Source organism: Pyrus communis, chromosome 8 (assembly GCF_963583255.1).
Source record: "Pyrus communis chromosome 8, drPyrComm1.1, whole genome shotgun sequence".
NCBI lineage: Eukaryota > Viridiplantae > Streptophyta > Magnoliopsida > Rosales > Rosaceae > Pyrus > Pyrus communis.
This window is the reverse complement of record NC_084810.1, coordinates 3,848,844-3,873,409: the sequence shown is the minus strand read 5'-3', so window position 1 is coordinate 3,873,409 and position 24,566 is coordinate 3,848,844. Positions and strand designations below refer to the sequence as shown.

The window sequence follows — 24,566 nt, the reverse complement described above, 5'->3', positions numbered from 1 at the left end:
TTCCCGACTTGGCTCATGAGTCAGTGTGCGTTCGAGGTTGGGTCCACACTTTGACGAGCACTTAAGACCTTCTAGGAGAAACGTCCACACGAGGCTAGGCCTACAAGGATATTTTTCTATGAGACAACGGAGTAGGTAGCCGCATGATGCACAAAGCAGAGCATGTAAGCAGTTCAACTCAAGTTCTACTAGTAGCCCCTACCAGGCGCGAGGGCGAGCAGCACAGCTAGAACCACGTGCACGGTGATCGCGATATAGACGAGCAGGACATGCCAAGAGCAACATGGACCAGCAGGTCAGCACCGAGGGTAATTGGAGGTTCCACCGCCCCACCAAGCGTAAATCCAGAAGGAAGTACAAAGGCTCGTAGCAGAGCAGCTATGCGGATTCCAACGCATTGACACTACCGATGATGCTCTTTGTAAAGACGTGGCCAACCTGAGTAGGTCACCCTTTACAGACGAGATCAAGCGGACGAAACCACCGCGGAAGTTCAACCCCCCACATTTCACCTGGTTTAGGGGAGATAAAGATTTGGACAGACACTTGATGCACTACCGAAGTGCCACAACGCTACAAGGCGAGGCGCAAGACTGGTTCCACACCTTGCCTCTACGTTTAATCCGGAACTTCGATGAACTTTCCTTGGTTTTCACTAAGGAATATTTGTCTTATTGCTAGATCAAGAAGAGGTCTGACCATCTTTTCAGCATGAAAAAGGATTCGAATGAGTCATTCCACACCTATGTCAAGAGATTCAAGGTGGAAAAGGAAAAGATCGTTAGATGCAATGATAACATCGTATGTTCAGTTTTCTGAAAAAGATTCTCAATAGATCACCTACTTTTTGGAGAATTGATTATGGGCGAGAACCTATCCCTGGCAAACTCTTATGCTTTGGCAGAAAAGCACTCCCTCTGGGATGAAGAAAAGCGCTCCCAAAAGCTATTTGAGTAGCTGTGCAAAGACGCAGAATCGACTCAAAAGAAGGTGAGCAACAAACTGCTCGATAACAAAAGCAAGCCAGGTGACAAACATAGGGATCAGACCCTAGCTAAAGGGGGCGCATCACCTAAGACGTACATTAGGTTCTCAGTCCCAGTTAGCCAGATCCTTCGCGACCTCAAGGATAAGCCATGGTTCAAGCCGCCGCTACCTTTAAAAGGCAACACCTCTAAGATGAACCAAACCAAATACTGCGTATTCCACAAAGGTCTTGGACACACAACCAATGATTGCACTACATGAAGGAGGTACCTTGAGCAACTAGTAAAGGAAGGCAAGTGCGACCAGTATGTTGACATACCAGCTGCCCGACCAAGGTGAGAAACAAATGCCAATGCTGAACCCCTAAACAAGATAATCCAAATCAACAGAATCTTTGCCGAATCCGAGCATCTGGGGGCCACCAATAACTTCAATAAGAGGAAGATCCAGCATGTGAGATCGGTCAATCAGGTTCAAGCTATAGATACTGTACCTGGACTAATCGTCGGCTTCACTAAGCAAGATGTTGAGGGAGTAAACTTTCCCCACGACGATGCCCTAGTGACTTCTGTACAACTGGCCCATGCCATCGTTCACAGAGTCATAGTGGACAACAACAGCTCAGTCAACTTCCTACAACTGTCAGTCATCCAGAAGATGGACATAGAAAGCACAATCCAACGTAAAGCAGAGGTTTTGACCAATTCAACGGACTCACCTCAACTGCTATTGGCACTATCACACTCGATGTAACCAACCTACCGGTTGTTTCATTGCAGACCTTCGTGATTATAAGTGATCCATCTCCCTATAATGGGATATTGGGCTGACCATGGCTAGTAAAGATTGGAGCTGTAACCTCGATCGAGTACCAGAAAATTCGATTTCGCATCCTGGGAGGAACAGTCAGAGAAATCAAAGGCGACCAAGCCATGTCCAGGCGATGCACTGTACAAGTTCTCAAGGAGTCGAAGAATAAGTCTTTCGCCCCAGCAGTGGCAGTTGAAGTGCAAAAAGTTGACTCCACTTCATCCAAATAGCAATTACAGCAGAAAGGTCAAGAAGAAGGCGTCAAGGTTGACAATGCCCTGGAAGATGAATCAGGATGGAAACCCGAAGAAGACGTTGAGGACATGACCCCCAGCAGTCGGAAAATATGGCTAAAATCGGCTCATATTTAAGCTCAGCAGAGAAGGAAAAGCTCACGACTTTCCTTAACGAAAATCGCGATGTCTTCACATGGTCACCTTCTGATATGCCCAACATTGATCCAACGATAACTTGTCACAAGTTGCACGTCGATCCCGTTGCCAAACCTGTGATCCGAAAAAGGCGACATTTCGCACCTGAGCAAGTAACAATTATTGAGGCGGAGATCAATAAGTTACTAAAGGCTGGATTTATTGAGGAAGTGACACACTCAGCATGGCTGGCTAACGTCGTGCTAGTAATGAAAAAAGAAAAGGGCAAATAGAGAGTATGCGTGGATTACACCGACCTCAACAAGGCATGCCCTAAAGATAACTATCCGGTTTCCCGAATCGACTTGCTCGTTAACTCAACATCTGGGAACCAGCTGCATAGCTTCTTGGACGCATACTCAGGCCACAACCAGATTGCCATGCATAAGCCTGATAAAGAAAAGATCGCATTTGTGATCGAATGAGGCACATACTCCTATAAGGTCATGCCCTTTGGCCTTAAGAATGTAAGAGCAACCTACTAGCGACTCCTAAACACAATGTTCAAGAAGCAGATTGAAGTCACCATGGAAGTCTACATCGACGACATCATGGTGAAGGGCAAGCAGCGGTCATACCATATTTGCAACTTGGCAGAAACTTTTGCTATTATCCGAGAATACAACATGAAGCTCAACCCAGCCAAGTGCATATTTGGCGTTTCCTCAGGCTGATTCTTAGGGTACCTTGTAACCCAACGAGGAATAAAGGTTCATCCAAGGCAGATCAAAACGATCCTGGACATGAAATTGCCCACAACTCTGAAGGAGATGCAAGGTCTGACCGGACGAGCGGTCGTACTCAATCGCTTCTTTTCGCGATTTACTAACTAATGCAAGCCTTTCTTTAAGGCAATAAAAAAGGTGCATAATGACAAATGGGACGATGAGTGCGATAAAGCATTTCAGGACTTCCACTACTATCCAAACTGGAAGCAGTAGAGAACCTATACATCTATCTGGCGGTATTAGAAGTAGCAGTGAGCTCTGCCCTCATACGAGAAGAACTGGGGGCCTAATTGCTTGTATTTTACATATCCAAAACTCTTCTTGATACGGAAACCAGATACCCGAAGATTGAAAAACTAATTTTGGTGTTAGTTATTGCAGCTCGGAAGCTCAGACTCTACTTTCAAGGGCATATGGTCATCGTTATGACCTAGTACCCACTTTGATCAGTCTTGCACAGCCTAGATGCTTCTCAACGAGTCATGAAGTGAGTGTTGGAACTTGGTCAATACGGCCTAGCATACCAACCCCGCATGGCAATAAAAGCCCAGGCATTGGCGGACTTCATAGCAGAATTCACCCCAAGCTTGAAAGATGCAGCAACACAGCCCGAAAACACCTCAAAGGTAGTCGAGCATGCCATAGCGGTACCTGCCCCCACCAAATAGAGATTTTTGGCGTTTTGAAGTCGATGGATCATCCAACCATCAAGGATCGGGAGTAGGTCTAGTTCTCAGATGCTCGAGCAAGCGATCACTCTGAGCTTCAAAGCATTAAACAATGAAGCGGAGTATGAAGTCCTATTAACAGGTCTTCGATTGGCAAAAGACCTAGCTGATCACCAACCAAACCTCAGGGGGGTACGTAGCAAAACATCCAAAGATGGCCTGATACCTCGAAAAGGTATGAGAGCAGCTAGCGACGTTCCAGACATACACATTCACTCAGGTTCCACGAGCAGAAAATGCCCACGCAGATGCATTGGCAAGCCTAGGCTCTGCGCTAGACCATCAACTCAAGCGCTCTATCCTAGTTGAGTACTTGGAAAAGCTAAGCATAGATGAGGAACCAGTAGTCGAGGTGGTGCAGATTAGCACAGCTTTGAGTTGGCAATATCCTATCATCGACTACATAGTCAATGGAACACTCCCCGCAGATAGATTGGAGTCTAGAAAGCTCCAAATGAAGGCAGCACGCTACTACATATGGAATGGCATACTCATTCGAAGATTCTTTTCATGACCACATGTTTGCTGCTTATCGTTTCCTGACGACCTGAAGATTCTTAGCTCAATCCACGAATACGTCTGTGAAAACCACTTTGAAGGCTACTCATTGGCGCAAAAAGCTCTAAACGCTGGCTATTATTAGCTAACCATGCATCAAGACGCCAAGGAGTATGCACAAAGGCGCGACAACTGCTAGCGTTTCAAGCCCGTGCCTGCACTATCTGCCAACGAACTCTACCCGTAGACGAGCCCATGGCCATTCATGCAGTGGACGATCGACTTGGTAGAACCAATGCCATCTGGTACTGGGGACAGAGGCATGATGATCGTAGCAACTGACTACTTCACAAGGTGGGTCGAAGCTGAACCCATGACCACAACTACCCAGATGGACATAGAGCGCTTTATATGGAAGAACATTATCTGCCGCTTCGGCATCCTACACTTCATCATCACCGACAATAGTCCACAGTTCGTGGACAAAGACTTGGCGAAGTTTTTCAAAAAGCATGGCATCAAGTAGCACATGTCCACGCCCCATATATCCATAAGGCAACGGGCAAGTTGAGGCATCTAACAAGACCATCCTCAACTGCCTCAAGAAGACCTTTTCAGACAAGAAGGGCAAGTGGCCAGATGATATCCCCGATGCTTTATGGGCATATCGCACCACCAAAAGGTGAGCAACCGGTGAAACTCTATTCTCCTTGGCGTATGGTTCTGAGGCAATTATTCCTCCCAACGTCGTAGTGCCAAACATTAACACTGTACTGCCAAACCTCAAGCTGAACGAAAAAGAGATAGCCACTAACTTAGACCTGGCAGAGGAAGATCGCGAGAAGGTTATCACCATTGCGGCCTATCAGCAATATCTCTTCTCCAATTGCAACAAAAAGGGCAAAAATCAAACAGTTCCAGCCAGGAGACTTAGTCCCCAGAAAAGCCTTCATCATCGCCTGACGGGAAAGCTCTAAAAAGATAGCTCCCATATGGGAAAGTCAGTACAAAATCAGTTGAGTAGGCAAAATGGGCAGCTACACCCTTACCACTATGAACGACAAAGAAATCGACAAGCAGTGCAATGCATACAACCTAAGAAGGTACTACATGTGAGCTATTGCCATTCTTTGAACCCTGTTCAAGATGAAAAAGTTCGAAGACTTAAGCAGTTCGACGTTCAGAGACCTTGTATGCTAAGGATTATCTGTTGTTATGACATTATTGCTTATGAGCAAAGTCAATAAGAGCCTTTATTTTTCAATGAAGATCGAATGAACTATTCACAAGCCTGGGCCAAATGCATAAACAAATCGACCATCTTCTGCGACAAGCAGAAAATATCCGCTGCCCTGTAGACATGGTGTAGGACACCCTCTGCTTGGCGGATATGGTGCAAAATGCCCGTTGCTTGGTAGGCATGTGTGAGAACGCCCGCTGCCCTATAGACATGGCATGACCACCCTTGTGACAAGCAGAAGACTCCATCTGCACGTTTAGACATAACGTATCTGGAATATCTAGACGTGGATGGGTAGTACGACTGCTCAGTTTCCCTTGATGTCAGCGACTACCTGAGTCGAACGACTCCCAGAATTGGCCAAAATAATCATTCCACGATAATAGACTTAGCCAAATGAAGGATTTAATTCCGCGGGACCTGGGTCTCTAACCGGAAAAGACAATTAAGTGCAAGACCCCTGCCCATGAAAGATGTCACGTGAATAAGATGATTCATCCTCGACGTGCAAATCTTCATGAAATGGCTTGATTTTAAAGTGTTGCAATACTAGTTAAGTGACCTGCAGAATCAAAGCTGTGACTCGCAATGATATGGTATTTGAGAAGTGACTTCGCCTACACCTCACGCCAAAAAACGCCTCCGAGAGCCATGGATGACACATGAAATGGTCACGCAGGACATCTGTTTCTGTAAGTAAGACTCCCGGCCGACGACTCTACGGCTACAAGCCCAAGGTAGCCCGTAAGCCGAGACCTACACCTGCTATGATAACGCAGATTTGCCTACTTACTTGTAAGCATCACTTTCAGCTAACAGTCTATGGTTTAAGTTTTGCTGGAACAAAGTCGAGTGTCATAACTATAGTAGCTACACGGACCTCTTCTGCTTCCAAAGAGAAGCACGAGTTCGGCCGACGGCTCTATAAGTAAAAAATCTCGCAACATGCCCTGGGAAGGCCAAGGCTCAAGAAGCCATAAAGTCAAGTGTCACGACTATAACAGCTACGCGGACCTCATCTGATTCCTACGAGAGGCATGAGTCCGACCGACAACTCTATAAGTCAAAAATCTCGCAACATGCCCCTAGAGGGCCAAGGCTCAAGAAGCCACAAAGTTGAGTGTCACGACTTATAGTAGCTACGCGGACCTCCTCTACTTAAAAAAAGAAGCACGAGTTCGACCGACGACTTTATAAATAAAAATATCGCAACATGCCCTAGGAGGGCCAAGGCTCAAAAAGCCACAAAGTCGAGTGTCATGACTATAACAGCTATGTGGACTTCCTCTGTTTCCTACAAGAGGCATGAGTCCGGTCGACGACTCTATAAGTTAAAAATCTCGCAACATGCCCTGGGAAGGCTAAAGCTTATGAAGCCACAAAGTCAAGTGTCACGATTATAGTAGTTATGTGGATTTCTTCTACTGCCTACGAGAGGCACGAGTTTGGCTGACGACTCTATAAGTTAAAAATCTTGCAACATGCCCTGGGAAGGCTAAAAGCTCAAGAAGCTACCAAAGTTGAGTGTCACTACTATATCAGCTATGCCGACCTCCTCTGCTTCTTACGAGAGACACGAGTCCAGCCGACAGCTTTGTAAGTCAAAAATTTCGCAACATGCCTCAGGAGAGCTAGAAGCTTAATAAGCCACTAAAGTTAAATGTCACGACTATAACAACTACGCTGACCTTCTCTACTTCCTATGAGAAGCAAGAGTCCGACTGACGATTCTATAACTCAAAAATCTCGTACCATACCCCGGGAGGGCTAAAGTTCACCAACCTACCTAAAGCAGAGATTTACAGTTATAGTAGTTACGCGAACTCGCCTACCTTCTGTGGAGACAACGAGTTCGGCCGCCAGCTCTATAAGTTGGAAATCCTGCATTTCTTCATTTTTTAGGTAAAGCTCTAGAAGCCCCAAAGACAAAACTGAAGCCTAAACTAACCATATGACTCAACTACTCCATCGGAGCAGCCCACTTGACTGCCCATCCTATGATAAAGTTTTGCAAGATGCCTCAAGCAAGCAAGGTTCCCGAAGCCCCGAAGTTGAAACTAAAACCTAAGTGACGATGTGGGATGAACTACTTCATTGAAGTAAGTTCACCCAGCCGCCTTCTTACTATAAAGTTTTGCAAAAGACATGGCGAAATAAGAGGATGAAGCAAAAACAAGGAAAATTGTTTATTAAATTTCGAACAAATTGATAAACCAGCTTGAAGGCCAACAAAGTCTAAGAAAAAAAAAACAAAAAGGAAAATAAGAAAACTCCTAAGTGTAAGCAAAAAGACTACTCCTTGGAAGCCTATGCAACCACTGGTTCCTTGATTGCCACACATTCGGCAGCTGTGCTATTCCTAGCAGCTAAAGCTTCCATCAGCTCATCCTCAGCCACCCCTGCCTAGACTACACCTTCAGCTGCTCCACCAAAGGCAGCCTTAAACAAGAAATCAAGCAGATTAATTGGAGAAATGGAGAAAGTCTCGAAGTCTTTCTCGGAAAACTCATAATTCGACGGCCTGCCCTGAAAATCATCTACATAGCCAAGCTTGTAGAAATCGGCCTGACAAGAAGCAAGGGCCATTTCATGACCAACTTTCTCAATCTTCAGCTCGACATTCTCCTCAACAAGCCTAGTATGAGCACTTTGCAGCTTATCCAGCTCATTTTTCAGGTTCACGCTAGCAGACAGCGCACCTTGCATATCCACTTCCTTGGACTCAAGCTTATTGGCAATTCCTTGAGACGAGACACTTCAGTATGCATGAAGATAAACTCCTCGTCCTTGGTAAAACAAAAAAATTGTAGCTCTGAATTGACACGTTCAAGGTCATCGACCACCGGAGAAACACGACTGATTTCATTTTCTACAGCTTCCAACATCTCTTGAGTCGCACTAAGCCTAGCATTCAAATGGGTGGCCTCCTCACGAGCGATCTCCAATTGCAAAGAAATGGTGGCAAAGACATCAAACCCCTTCAAAATGGCGAGTTCAGATTCGAGCTTCTCTATCTTTTCAACAGCCGAGCGAAGCTGAGCCACCAATGCCACTTCAACCTCCTTATCACACTTAACAACATCTTGATCAACGCGTATAAACTTTGTTGCCAGGATCAAATTCTTATGCATTACAGCAATTAAGGATGACCTTCTCGAGTAGGCGGATACTTCACAAAAGAGTTTAAACGAACGATAACTTTCCCAACACTATCAACAAACTTGGCGCATGCATCAACGTCCTTAAGCAAGTCAGCTTTCAGCAGTGCACAAACTTTGGGAAACTCTTCAGCCTCAGACTTAGTGGATCTTTCACAACTGCCCCTGAGAGTAGATTTCCCCTTCTCAGTAGACGAGTCAGTCATGGAAGAAGTAGGAGCATGCCTAGACGCCATCTTAGTAGCATAATCCACTTTCCCACTCTTCATAGCGGTGAACCTCTCAGAAGCAGAGCTAGACTTAGCTCCCAACGGACGCTTCGATACAAACCCGAACACTGGAGGCACCACCGAACTCTTCCGTTGGATAAGTCTCTCAGCAATGGATGCAATCACATTCGGAGTAGCAGGTTGCACAGGGTCGGGGTCAACAGTCATCTTCACCCCCTTGGGGGAAGTTAGATTAATGACAAGCTTCTCGGCAGCAGACGAGCAGCAAAAGAAGTCATTGGTTTCTTCTTAACTGAAGCTTCACAAGCAGGTGAGGAAGACCTCTTCTTTGCACCACCATCGACAGCAAACTCTACAGCAGCGATCGGCCGGGCCAACGCCTCGTCCTTTATCCACTTTATCTTTTCCTTCGGGGGCATGCCAGATTTCTCCGGTGAAGAGGGCTGAGTAGTTAGCGCCACTCACGGTACTCAACTGGAATGCCCAAGGCAACGTACACTTTCTTCATATCCGCCGAAGTCCTTGGAGCTGAGCCAAACTCCGAATCTACAAAAAGTAAGAAATACGATCAATAAATTGAAATGATGGATCAGCTCAACGAAAATTCAGGCAGGACATGCATGAAGCAGTAAAGGTTGTTGGGATACGCAGCTAAGGAGAAGAGTCAGACTCCCACTCTCCACTCACTTCTAAGCTATCTCTCGCCCACTCATGGTCACCTTTGCTAGCTTTCTTCATATCCGCCGAAGTCCTTGGAGTTGAGCCAAACTCCGAATCTACAAAAAGTAAGAAATACGATCAATAAATTGAAATGATGGAGCAGCTCAACAAAAATTCAAGCAGAACATACATGAAGCAGTAAAAGTTGTCGGGACACACATCTCAAGAGAAGAGTCAGACTCCCACTCCTCTAAGGTATCTCTCGCCCACTCATGGTCACATTTGTTAAACGTATCGAATAACCTATGGGGAGATCTCAGCTGCCCCACGCCCTCCTTGTGGTTGATTTCAAAGAAGTACCAAAACTCATTTATGGTCAAGCCAAGCTCAAAGAGCTTGCTTAAGTTTAAGAATCCCACCATCACATAAACTACATTTGGGAAGCACTGAGCAGACGCGCATTTCATGAAGAAAATCACCTCCTGGAAAAAACGTGGCATGGGAAAAGTAAATCCCAACACAAAGTAATATGGATGGAATTTGATAGCTCTCTTCCTAGCAGAGGCACCCTCTCCACATGGTTCATGGCCACTATCATCCTTCACCCGCTTGACACGAACCCCAGACGGAATTGCATGCTTGTATGCTTCAAGAAAATCCCGAAACAGCTTATTGGAATTAATCTTGACATGCGAAGCCTTGAAGTAACTCACCTTGCCAGAAGAACCACCTTGACGATACAAAGGTGGAGGATATTAGTCACTTTTGCGGTTGGAGGAAGACATTTGAGAGTCTCTGCAAAAAGCACGAAGAAAAAATATATATATTTAAAAGGCAGTTCGAAAAAAAAAGAAAAAAAAAGATGTATGCATATATATATATATATATATATGCCCAAGAAAAGCAGCATGGATGTGGCCTAACAGGAAGGGAGGCCCGTGCCTCCTTCCTCTCCTCTCCTTCACACGCAAGGAGCTCCAAGAAGAAAACCCAGGCCTCACAACCCAGGTTCCGCGCACAGGAGGGTCGGCTCACGCCGGTCCTTCTTCTTTTCTTCCCACTACCTAGGCACCAGCACAGCAGCCATGGAGATCCAACCCAAGCCGGTCTCCCCACGCTAGCCAACACCTTTGCCGCACCACCTACAGCCCGCGACCTCCCTGCCACGCCATTCATGCATCCTTGGCACCTACCAAGCCAATTTTTCAAGCCCCAAGGCTCCCAAAAATTCAAGAAGAAGAAAAAAATTCAAATTTTTCTTACCTTGGTGCGGCACAGAAAACGACTATTCGCAAGGGCAAGAAAAGAAGAACGCTAGGGGAGGGGGAAGAAAAAAATATCCTCTGGCTTCTCTTTCTTGTTGGAATAATGATTGTTCTCCAAATTTATTTAATCCCCTGCTTAAGGCAGAATTAAATAGGTATTGGGGGCAATTATTTTCCTTTTCCTATAAGAAGTCTATCTCTAAATCAAGGAAGAATATCAAGTTCAAATTGGGTAACAACTCTACAAACCCAAGCAACTTGGGATTTCTACACCTACTACCCTTTCCATGTGAGCAGCACAGTAGGTGTGGGGGCATTTGTGGAGTCTAAAATAATCCCAAAAATTCTAGAGGCGACAAGTGGACTTTTATTCAAGAAGGACAAGATTGCCCTCAATAAATGGGCAGGCTTCTTAGATGCACCCACGCGCAGCTCACATCCCTGAAAGATTCAGTAGCTGAACACAACTGCCCACAGCTCACTTGCCCTTGACAATGAATTAAAGATAAGGATTAATTATCCAAATCCTATCTTTAATACATTCCTAATTGAAGATTGATTCCAATCAAGTAAGTAATCCTAATTTAATTCAATTAAGGATTATTACCCTATTATCTCAATATATTATCTCATATTAAATATCTTGGGAATATTTAAAGAATATTTCTCCATTAAACCCTATATGGCCGGCACTAGCCCTATAAATACCCACATTCTACCAAATTAAAAGCCTCTTGCAACCCTAAAAAAAACCTTAAACACTTTACTCTCTCAAAGAAACTAACTTAGGTATCGGAGATCCGTTGACCTAACCCCCTTCCCCAACTCGTGGGTGCGTGAGGCTTAGGTCTTTGATCAAAGGTATTGATTGTTTTGCAAATACATTTTCGTCAAGATTGAAAACGACGGAAATTTGCATCCACAAATATATTTTATAGAAAAAATCCTACGTATTTGATTTCCGATTTACTAAATTTTAAGTTCCTCTCTCTCAACCAACTTACTCTATTCCCTCCTTTTCAATTTTGCTGTACATTATCTACTCTCTACACAAACAACCACATAGCCAAAATAGTATAGTGGTCATATAAGGGAAAGAATAAAGTACTAATTAAAATACTAATTTAGGAATTTCGAATTTGTAATTTTATGGTCATCATCTGGCTTTTCAATGTATTGGCAGCTGAGTCAATGTAACTGTTCGAATTTGATTCTCAATAATATAAGCATTTTCTTTTGAAAAAAAAAAAACTATAATTGCATCATTACTTACTGGTGACCTAATTAAATTCCAATATAGTAATTAGACGTGACTCGTTTCTTCTAATTACGGGTTAATGTTCGTTATAAGAACTTACCGTTGTAGTAACTAATTCTTTTTTTTTGGGTCAAAATTGTAGTAACTAATTTATTCACAGAAATTAGCTCATCACGTGTCATATTTAGTTGATAAGTAGACATTGGAATAGTAGTCGGTGACTTTAATATTTATATATTATTTCTTTAATACTTTTCATGATTGTGTCTTAGTTGCTTCTGATGAGCAATTGGCTAATCTTTATCCCCTGTATAGTTGCACGATTTATCACATCATTAAACTAAAAAAAAAAAAAAAGACTTAGGGGTTTATCAAGAAAAAGAAAGATCTAAGACGATATTGATGCGAATGCGATGTCCATTTCCCCCCTTATGAGTCTTTTTGCTTAAATGTTCCATTACTTTCTCAAAGGGTCCAGTATATCAACATCAACAAAAAATTGAAACCATCACGCAACTGAGTCACATGTTATACGGGCTAAATTATGGAATCAGACGTCTCTCCTAACCCGACTTAACTTTTTTTTTTCGAGAATGCGAATGCAAAATATTTCCACATCAATTTTTCTTTGTTGGTATCAAAATTCGGATAGAGTCTGTTAGGTTCAACACATATATGTTTGGAGTGTTGTTTTCGATCTCAGTACCACGAGATGACTCAACAAAAAGAGAAGATATGCGTGCCATTGTTGGAGGATGCCAACAGACACTGATTGGTGTTTGAGTGTGTGTAAGGTTGCATGTAAAATTGACTTCGTAACCAGAAGATTGGGAATTGAGTGGGAGGGTAGTTCAATTAAGTTTATTTTTGTGCCTCGAGCGAATGAGGACTTAGAATTTAGTATGAATTTGCATGTATTTGCCTAAAAAGTACATTAAAGAGAAATAGAAACTAAAATGAGAAACTAAACATAATCATTTCATGATGAAGTCAAAAGTAAATCTAGGATGGTAAGTCTAGCTACATGATGGTAAGTCTAGCTACATGACATGAAAAGTAAATGAGCTGAAAATGGTTAAACCAAAAAAAAGAAAAAAAAAAAAAAAAAAAAAAACAGTAAAACTCTAGCAAGATTCAGGCCATGAAGGGTGAGATAATGCGAGGGAAGTCTATTGACATCACTGGTACAAGTACCAGACTAGACTAAGCAGGAAACAAGTGCCTCATATAGGAAATCAGGGATTGTTGGAACCCATCAACCAAATCACACCACGAGGTGGCAAAGCTGTAAGAGTTTTAGATCTTATAGGGATCGTAGGAAGCGTTTGCTTTGAAGAAAGACTTTTAGATTGTAGCTGAATAGCAATTTGTGTTGTGCTAAAAGCAATGGGATTGATTGAAAGTCATTTGAGGTTTGTATAATTGTACAGACTGAATTTGACGAACCTCAATGCTATCGTTGAACTAGAGCATGGGTAGTCATTTTACTCTATTGCAATTCTTAGTTGGTGGCATTCATTTGTGTCTTGTGGCGGTTCGTATGATTGTCATGCATCAGCTTGTCCTCGACATTTAGCAAGATATTCCCGAATCCGATCGTTCGTGTGGCAGACGCGTTTTGGAGGGAAAACTTTTTCCGATCCCTCGGACGAGTTGGAGTGAAATGAGTTAGTCATCTGATAGGATAGGATCCTGCATTGGGCATAGAAGTTGGTCGACCGAAATCATGTGACTTTGTGTAACTAAAAATATATTGGGAAAAGAAGAAGCAGAGGGAGGGGAAGCTAGGGTAGCTACGACACAAAGAAAATTTAGAAATCTAAACTCACGATACCATTTAGAAATATGGAAGTCGTTGATTTTATTGATAGCACAAGGGACGACATGTTTGGCTTCAGCCTTTGAATCTATTAAAACTCTTGTCCATGATATTTTGTTTGTAAGTTCAACCTTTGAATCTATTAGTTTTAGGCATGTTTGGCAGAGGTTAACTGTGTTTTCGATGCTTTAGCCAATTATGCTCACTTTATCTTTTCCGATGTAATTGGGTTTGTACCTTCCAATCCTGGCTCAACAGACGTTGTGTGATGTTATATGATGCTTTATGTTTGATGACCCTCTCGTGACTCTGGTCTTTAATCTATTTTATATCCATTAAAAACATAAATTGAAAGTCAATCTTCAGGGCTTAAATATTTCCTAAAGTTTATTTTTTATTTTTCTTCTTTGGTCCTTTCGTGTTTGGAATGAAGATCAGTATGACCAAAACTGAAAAGACTATTACCCATTTTATAAGACCTGAAAGAAAATTAATCACTAGAAGAAAGGACATATTTTAAGCACAGCCAATTACTCCTCAAGGCTAATGCCTTTCAAATATATATGCCAACTTAATTTAGCACATAGAATGCTCGATCGCTAAGCACAGCAGAGGTTAAACACCGGAAACATTGATAATTATATTATATACTTATAACCAAATCGTGAACATAAAGATATATTCGTTGTTCCCTGTTATGTATATATTGTTCTCCATGCAACTGGAGAATCATAACAATTATTTATGGATGCAATAACATTTTTAAGTTCAAATCACAATAAATAAATTCAAGTGATAATGCACCCCATATTAAACTAGTGATTACTGATTAGGTGTCTTAATGTATGCCACGTGAGTAGAATTGGCAACCTTGGTCAAGGTTTTTAAATCATAAGCAATCCAACACCTTGACGTATCTTTGTTGTAAAAGTAGCCCAAACACTTGCAATCCGAAGTACACTTCTTACCACAATCGGTCTCCTTTATAGCAGTTCCCCGGGTGTACTTGCTCATGAAGTGATCAACCCCTTCAACTTTGTAGTAGTGGAAGCTATTTGCTGCACAAGAAGTTAGCTTTTCAGGCTCACAAGCCTTGCTCCAGCCGAATAGTCCCTTAGAGGATGGGCAAGCAACACATTGGCTGTCCTCACAGAGACCGAAGTTTCCACACCGCTCTGGCAATTGGCACTCGGTTTCCCATATCGAATTATCTCTGTCGAAAAGAGTGAAGGTCACCTCCCATGCACGCCAATCCACCTTGTCATAGTAAGTGTACAGCCTGACATTTCCATCAATTCCTAGCCTAAGGAATGTCAGTGTGCTATTGTATTTGGGTCTAGCTAGAATGGCATTTCCACCAGAGGAAGAGTTGGCCACTTGATATTCCAAGCTTATGTCATAAGCATAACCCTCATCTGTGTCCGGTGCAACATTCAATGTGACATGATCAAGTGAGCCTTTCTCAATGGTAAACAACTGAGAATAGAGTACTGATTTGGGAGAGTTGTTGCTCTTATAGTACAAAAATATTCCCTTAGGCTCCATCACCAAGCTGTACGGCCCATCTTTGTTTTCTGTCTCGGAGACCCGACTCACCAGCTTGTTTATTGTTCCTGGCCTTAGAGATTGTCCCACCAACAACGTGTCGGTAGGGTGGTCAAAGCTTTGCCAAACAAAGTTGCCCTTGGAGTCATAAAGTACCATGTTGCCTGTTGGAAGCAACTTGAAGCCTACCACACCTTTGTTGGCAGTGTTGGTTTGCCAAGCCACTCGACCATCGGCATCCGCCAGTACAAGGTTGCCATCTTCTCCAAATGCGAGGGTGGCATTTTCACCAACTGGGTTTCCTCGATTGGCCTCCCAAACCCAACGGAAGAGTGACTCCGAACGAGTCAAACCCATTCGAAGAGCAAGAGTAAAGGCATTTGGGGTGGTGTTGTAGAAGGCAAGTTGGAAGGGGGAGCTAAACACACTGAGCATACGATAGTTTCCATCGTATTCTACAATGTAAGGCCCAAATTCACCTTCATTGACAAACTTGAAGGTTTGATTTGCGGGAACTTGAGCTTGAGCAACGAAAGCAAAGAGTGAGAAAAGAAAGAGGGAAAACAAGGGTGACATAGTTAAATTATGTAGTAGAAATCTTGTTCAAGTTTGATCTAAAGAACTTAGTAGTCCCTCTATTTATAATTTGGATTGGGATCATTTCTCAGATCTGGTCTTTGATAAATATTACTAACATATAGCCATCATTCATCATTGCGTGCACCGACTGCTTAGACGCCAATGTTGATCAGCCCTACCCTGCACAGCTGCACTTTGTATAAAGCGGTAATGATCGTGTTGGATTTATAAGATAATGGTATATTATGATAAGGATAACGCTGGGATACTAAATTTTAAAATTAAATTAATAAATTAAATTACATGTTATTAACAGAAAATAAGCATGTTAATTATTCTAACATACATGGTTTACTAAATTTCGTTTAATTAAGACTTAAGTAATAATTCAATTATCAACATCACATGATTTACAAAATAAATATAATTTAAAAATTCGTTGTCTTTAGCATTATTTTTATGATAATGTATTCTCAAATATGCGGATTTATATAACTTTGTATATTATATAATTTACACATCTAGAAGCAAACATTTTATATTACATTGTACCTGTTTGATTCTCCTTATTTATTTGTTTGGGAGTTGATAGTTACTATTTTGTACTTCTAAGAACGGTCTAGTTGCACATATTATAACGATTTTCCTCATCTTATCCGAGACCATCTGTCCAAATCACAAAGGTTATGTCGGAAGGTTAATTGTTTATTTATTTATTTATTTATTTTTTTGAGAGAAATACGATAAATTTTTGCAAGCAAATTCAGAATACAAACAAATTGAGGATAGTGTGCATACTGGGCCTCGATAAAATTTTGTCGGGAATGCACTCCAGCTGAAGGGAAAAGAATGTTCCGCACAACATAAATGACCTATCCTCAAGTGTCAATCCATAAACAAATTCTGAACTATCTTCGAACAAAATATGCAACTCGGGGGACTTCAACCCACTATTGATTGGTTACAAAGCTTTCGACCATTTCGTGCAGTGAGCGCCAACCGTGGGGCAAAGCTTTCGACCATTTCTTCCGTAGTCCTTTCCAAATGCTACAACTTAGTCTAAACCACCAGCAGAAAATGTCTCCAACAAATTGGATTAGTTGGAACAACATCCACATAATATCAGTAGGAGACCTATGCTCGCAGAACTATGAACACAAAATCAAGGTAACTCCGCGCCATATGTAATGTACACTAATTCAAAAATAAGAACGGATATCTCCACTTTAATGTCTTATTTTCACTCATCTTTTAATAAAAATGTTATTAACAAATTTACCCTTCACAAAATGACGTATAATTAAGCACCTGGAAGCTGTGAACGTTCCAACTTCCAATGAACTATTGCTCTCTGGCTCCTTTTCTTTCTCAATTACATTGTTATCCTCCTTTTCTATTTCCTCCATCCAATTTGTATTTCCTTTTTTAAATTTTACTATTCTTGTTGGTCACCCAATTTGTTAATTTTGGATGTTTAGTCATTGGGTTGAAAGCTTTAAGAATACATTTGTATACATATTAAGAACAAACACAACAATGAATATGAACTACGTACTGCAGTAAATGCATGCAGCATTGTTAACCCTAGTTTAAGCGTAATGCATTCTGTCGTGGTTTAACTAGGTAGCGTGTCCGTGTATTTTCGATTGTGGTTGATGGAGACTGGATGGTTTAATTTTTTTTAATTTTTTTATTAGCACTAGTATATGACCATACACAAAATGTGTGAAATGTTTTATTTTCGTTTTCAAAATTGAAGGATAGAGGAAGAGAGAGAGAGAATGTGGGAGTAGGAAGAGAGATATAATTTTTTTTAAAAATTAGAGATGTTAAAATCACTTGTAGGTGATGCTTAAACAAAAGCTAAATTTCGTTTTGTAAAATTACGTTAATGCTCTTAACTTTTTTATTGTGGTAAAAGACTAAATAGTCTTTTCATCATCATTTGGTTAACAAAAAAGATTCTATTAATATGTTTAAATAAGGGCAAATTTGGGATTTTAGAATATATATATATATATATATATATATAATTAGGTGTAGATAAGATAAAGGCCTAATTGGATTATTAGTCACAGTGGTGATAGAGTGGTTGGAAGATAGTCCATACGGTAAAATAAAAAAATAAAAAAAAAAGGTTTTAAGGTCCTGTGGTGAAGTCTATAAGGATTTATGCCCAAAATTGAATATTTCGTCAATTCTCTGTTAATTATTAGCACTTGAGCCAAACATATTAAGTTAAAACGAAACTCTTCATTAATTGTTAGCAAGTGTGGCTTGCATGTAAGGCTAACTTTATTTTTTTAGTCTCATATGTGAGCCTTATGTACTAACAATTAATGAAGAGTTGATGAAATCTACAACTTTGGGTGTAAATCTAACAGATTTTACCACAAAGGCTTAAAAAATATATATATTTTTTCTCTTTTTTTTTACCACAGGCTGTCTTCTAACTATCTTATCACCACAAAGACTATTAATCCAATTAAGCTTAAAATATACGATTCATATGTAAAAATTCATTTCATATAATTAGAGGGCTTGTAACTCTCCTCAAGTAGCTAGCGAAGAATATTCTTCATCTAGGTCGTGTCTTCGGTTTTCTTTTATTCAATATCGGTTGGAATGAAAAAGAAAAAGAAACTCATAGTTTTGGACTGCTAAACCTAAACAAAGAATATTTGTTCACAGTTGATTCTTGTAGTTGATAAATTGCATTATTCTTAGTTTGCAAAGTTGTTAATGTGGAATGGATACTATGTCATACATCAAATCAGCAATACTTCAAACGAGCAATATATACATTAAGATGCACAACCAACAAATACGTTAAACCGCTACACAAAATGCAAGTGCAAATTTATAAAAGATGATAGAGACGACAAATCTAGCACCGAAAGTACACACAACACCACGGCTAAAAGTGAGGCCACATCAAACCACCACTAAAACTGCGAAGCTACAACAAACTCGCCAGAGCGACATAACCTAGCTAAGCGGCACAACACAACACAAACAAAATACAACCTAAAACTAAAAAACTACCTAATCCGAGAAAGTACCACCAATCCACTCGTCTCCTTGTGAGGACTGCACCTATACTAGAAAGATTCAGCATCCGCCAAAAATAAATACTGCTCTAAAAATGTCTGAATGCCTAAGGCAGCGGATCGATGGATCTGGTCGCTCAAGGAGGCACAAAACGCCACATCCCATTGCATAGGGCAGCGCATCCGTCAGGTCCAGTCACCTAAGGCGGTCATCCACTTGATCAGGGTTCACATGGCGGCGGAGCAGCCATGTCGGAATACCTAATGCAGCGGAATTAACCAATCTTGTCGCCCAGAGTGGCATGGCCATCGAACTCGGTCCCTAATACTGTTGGTATTCGAAAGTTTACTAACTCAATACCAAAATATGTGGGTGATAAGTTTACAAACTCTATCACACCTCTTACTTTCACTCTCAATAAAATTGGACAAAGAAATAGAGAAATGAGGGAAGCTACAAGCTTTGGCAAACAAGGCACTTTGATATTAAAAACAGATTGCAAATACACTTCTAGAATTGAATGACAAATCAGATGGGATTTGGATGATATACTCTAAGGCTTAGCAAGATGGCCTATTTATACAAAAACTGAAAAAATAAACAATCCAACAATACATATAATGAATGATGGTGTTCCACATCTTTACACCCTTTCAAACACATGCAGCAACTTTGATAGTTGGCATACACATGCATTGCATCATGGCAGGTTGTAATACCTTCCTTTCGGCTAGCATATGGAGGCACACTGCTGTCTTCCTGCTAGCACATCACATGGCAGCACACTTGCTGTCTTTCATCACCATTTGGCTGAATAATGAAGGAGCAATGATGATTATATTTGGCTGGAAACAATCTGTAAAGAAAGGTTAGCATCACATGGACAGATCACATAACTTTTAATTTGAATTTCCAACATGCCCCCTCAAATTAAAACGCCTTCATGCCTAGCATTTCACGTAACAGCCGGAATGATTCAACTGGTAATGGCTTAGTGAAGATGTCTGCCACTTGTTCCTTCGTGTGACAATAGACAAGCTCAATTGTCTTTTGCTTCACATGGTCCCTTAGAAAATGGAACCTGGTATCAATGTGCTTGCTCCTTCCATGTTGAACAGGATTCTTTGCAAGCTTGATTGCAGACATGTTATCCACATGAATCACAGTCGATTCCGCTTGTGGATGACACACTGACTTCAACAGATTTCTTAACCAAATTGCCTCACACACGGTTGAGGCTACAACAACGTACTCGGCTTCACACGATGACAAAGCAACAATTGATTGCTTCTTTGAAGTCCATGAGAAAGTTATTGATCCTAGAAAAAACACATAGCCAGTTGTGCTTTTCCTTTCATCTTGGTCACCTCCCCAATCACTATCTGAATAACCAAATAATCTTGCATCTTCACCAAAATTATAAACTAGACCATAGTTTAGAGTACCTCTTATGTACCTCAAAATTCTCTTGGCAGCCAGCCAATGAGACTCCCTTGGTGTTTCCATGTATCGACTCACGAGTCCAACACCATAAACTATATCAGGTCTTGTGATTGTAAGGTACCTTAGACTTCCAACCAAGCTTTTGTACACGGTTGAGTTTACAAACTCACCTTCTCCTTCCTTAGACAGCTTCAATCCAGTTGCAACTGGAGTGTTTACAATATTGCACTTATCCATATTGAATTTCTCCAATATATCTCTCATGTACTTTTGTTGAGAAATGTAGATACCATCACTTCCTTGCTTCACTTCTATGCCAAGAAAGTATGACATTAATCCATTGTCAGTCATCTCGAATTCACTGAACATGGATTGCTTGAACTCACAGAACATTGCTTCATTGTTTCCTGTAAACAACAAGTCATCTACATAGAGACAAATAATTAAGAACTCCCCTTTTGCACCATTCTTCATGTAAACTGAATGCTCGTATGGACATTTCTGAAATCCATTTTGGTGAAGGTAGTTGTCAATCCTTGAGTTCGAAGCTCGTGGTGCTTGCTTGAGGCCATACAAAGCCTTCTTCAAACGATACACCTTTTCTTCTTCTCCTTGTACTTGGAAGCCTTCTGGTTGTTCCACATACACTTCTTCCTCAAGAACTCCATTAAGGAAGGCTGACTTGACATCTAATTGATAAATTTTCCATTTATGCTGAGCGGCAAGAGAGATTAGTAATCTTACCGTGTCAAGTCTTGCAACTGGAGCATAGACTTCATCATAGTCCACTCCATACTTCTGTTTGTAGCCCTTTGCTACAAGCCTTGATTTGTACCGATCTACACTCCCATCTGCAGTGCGTTTGATCTTGTACACCCACTTAACACCAATAGCCTTCTGATTTGGTGGAAGCTTTGTCAACTTCCAAGTGTCATTTTTCTCGATAGCATGGATTTCTTCCTCCATAGCTATTCTTCAACGATTTTCTTCCACAACTTCATTGAATGAGAGAGGCTCGTGGTCTGGATACAAGCAGAAAAGGTTGGTTTCTTCTTCTTCTTCTTATCCATATATCTCGGTGAGACTTCTTAACCTCACTGGAGTTGAGGAGCTGCTTTCCTCACTAGATGTAGGACCACTCCTTGCAATTCTGTGCACTGGAGTTGTTGTGATTGTTTGAGCAGACTGTTGCTCAACATGTGGTACAACTTCTGGTTCTTCAAAATCAGTGGAAACGATCTTCTCTTTACTGACTTCTTTGTTGTTCCACTTCCATGCCTCTTCCTCACTGAAGATGACATCTCTACTAACCACTAGTTTGCCAGTTAGTGGGTTGTAGAGCTTGTATGCCTTGGACTCTTCACTATAGCCCACAAACACACACTTCTCACCTCTATCATCAAGTTTCCTCCTCTTGGCTTCTGGAACTTGAGCATATGCAAGACACCCAAAAACTCTTAGGTGTGCAACATTCGACTTGTACCCACTTCAAGCCTCTTGTGGTGTCATCCTCTTGACACTCTTTGTTGGACATCGATTCAACAAATAAATCGAACAAGCTACAGCTTCTGCCCATAACTCTTTTGGCAAATTCTTCTCCTTAAGCATGGACCTTGTCATGTCAAGGATAGTTCGATTCTTTCTTTCGACTATCCCATTTTGTTGTGGGGTATAGGCAGCAGTAAGTTGATGCCTAATTCCTTGCTCCTTGCAGTATGCTTGGAAAACATTGGAGGTGTACTATCCACCTCTATCTGATCTCACAGCCATAAGCTTGTGGTTACTTTCAGCCTCTGTGAGTGCCTTGAACTCCTTGAAAATTTTTAGGGCAACTGACTTCTCCTTGAGAAAATAGACCCAAGTCTTTCTACTGAAATCATCAATGAAGGTAATAAAATACCTATTACCTCCATAAGAAATGGGATCCAATGGACCACATATATCTGTGTGCACCAACTGCAGTGGTGCCTTTGCTCTCCATGTATCACCAACAGGGAACGATAGTCGTGCTTGCTTGCCAAGCATACAACCTTCACATACTTGGCGTGTGGCTTCAATTTGGGGTAGACCACGAACCATTCCTCCACTTGACAGCAACTTTAGGCCATTGAAATGAAGATGGCCAAATCGAAGATGCCATTTCCATGACTCATCTTCCATTACACCGATGTTGCAGCTTCCAATCTTTGTGTTCAAATTCAACGGAAACATCCGGTTCTTTAACATTCGAACACGTGCAATAAGCTTTCTCCTTGCATTCCTGAGAGTGAGAAGCATGTTCTCCATATGTATAATGTACCCTTTCTGGAGCAGTTGACCAATGCTTAGAATGTTGCTCTTCATACCTGGTATGTAGTAGGTATCGAAGATGTATTCTTCTTTACCATCCTTCTGGATAATCTTGATCTTCCCTTTGCCTTCAACTGGCAACTTTGAGGAGTCACCAAGACTTACAGATCCATGGGCCCCATCTTTGAGTTCGGCAAAAAACTCCTTCTTTCCACACATGTGATTGCTTGCACCAGAGTCCAAATACCAAACATCTTGTTGGCTACTGGAATCATGGTGTGCTAGCAAGACTGTAAGTTCTTCATCAGTATTTCCACTTGATTCTGCCATGTTGACATGCTCACCATTTTTATGTGAACATTCATTGGCATAATGTCCATATTGCTTACAGTTGTGACACTGGATATGCGCATTTCCTCGAGTAGATCTCCACTCCTGAGACTGACCTCGATTTTGTGCATAGCCTCGACCTCTTCCTCGAGCTCGTCCTCGGCTACGGTTAGATGAACTCCCACGACGTGAGTTCCACTGCCCACGACCTCCATTTGGTTTGTCAATATTCAACTTTGACTCCAAAGCTTGCTCTAGCGTTGTGGGGTTTGCATTCTTCTGAATGCGTTGCTCGTGAACTAGGAGGGATCCTAGTAGCTCCTCTGCGCTCATCACCTCCAAATCCTTGGATTCCTCAATGGCAGTCACCACATGCTCAAACTTAGATGTGAGTGACCGGAGTATCTTCTCCACAACTCGTACTTCATCGAGTCTCTCGCCATTTCTCCTCATCTGATTTACTATCACAATGAGCCTTGAGTGATAGTCGGAGATGCACTCCCCTTCATTCATATGAGCAGTTTCAAAATCTGCTCGAAGTGACTGTAACCTTACTTTCTTGACTCGATCTACTCCTTTGTAGATTGTACTGAGTGTATCCCATACTTGCTTGCTCGTTGTTGATTCTGCAACCTTCTCAAACGTTGAATCTTCCAAACCTTGGTATAGAAGATACAGCGCCTTTTGGTCCTTCTTTCGTAAGTCCTTGAGAGTGTTCCTTTGATCCGCAGTATAAACGGCTTCTTGCTCGGCAGTGGGTACAACATACCCACTACTGACAACTTCCCATAGCTCCTGTGATCCAAACAATGCTTTGAATTGGATGCACCATCTTTCATAATTTTCTTTCTTCAATGTGGGAACTTGGAGTTGCACTAAGTTGGACGCCATAACTGCTGATACCATTCTGGCAGGTGCAGCAGTGTGGGTGATAAGTTTACTAACTCAATACCAAAATATGTGGGTGATAAGTTTACAAACTCTATCACACCTCTTACTTTCACTCTCAATAAAATTGGACAAAGAAATAGAGAAATGAGGGAAGCTACAAGCTTTGGCAAACAAGGCACTTTGATATTAAAAACAGATTGCAAATACACTTCTAGAATTGAATGACAAATCAGATGGGATTTGGATGATATACTCTAAGGCTTAGCAAGATGGCCTATTTATACAAAAACTGAAAAAATAAACAATCCAACAATACATATAATGAATGATGGTGTTCCACATCTTTACACCCTTTCAAACACATGCAGCAACTTTGATAGTTGGCATACACATGCATTGCATCATGGCAGGTTGTAATACCTTCCTTTCGGCTAGCATATGGAGGCACACTGCTGTCTTCCTGCTAGCACATCACATGGCAGCACACTTGCTGTCTTTCATCACCATTTGGCTGAATAATGAAGGAGCAATGATGATTATATTTGGCTGGAAACAATCTGTAAAGAAAGGTTAGCATCACATGGACATATCACATAACTTTTAATTTGAATTTCCAACAAATACGG

The 24,566-nt window shown here is 41.5% G+C and overlaps 1 protein-coding gene across 1 annotated transcript; it reads right to left on the bottom strand.

The window, feature by feature from the left end:
* Window positions 1-13,785: 13,785 nt before the first annotated feature.
* On the bottom strand, window positions 13,786-15,949 carry LOC137743278 (epidermis-specific secreted glycoprotein EP1-like). The gene has a single exon (XM_068483148.1). It carries the CDS (start codon window positions 15,931-15,933, stop codon window positions 14,635-14,637), a length of 1,299 nt encoding a protein of 432 aa, XP_068339249.1. The 5' UTR covers window positions 15,934-15,949; the 3' UTR covers window positions 13,786-14,634.
* Window positions 15,950-24,566: the final 8,617 nt, after the last annotated feature.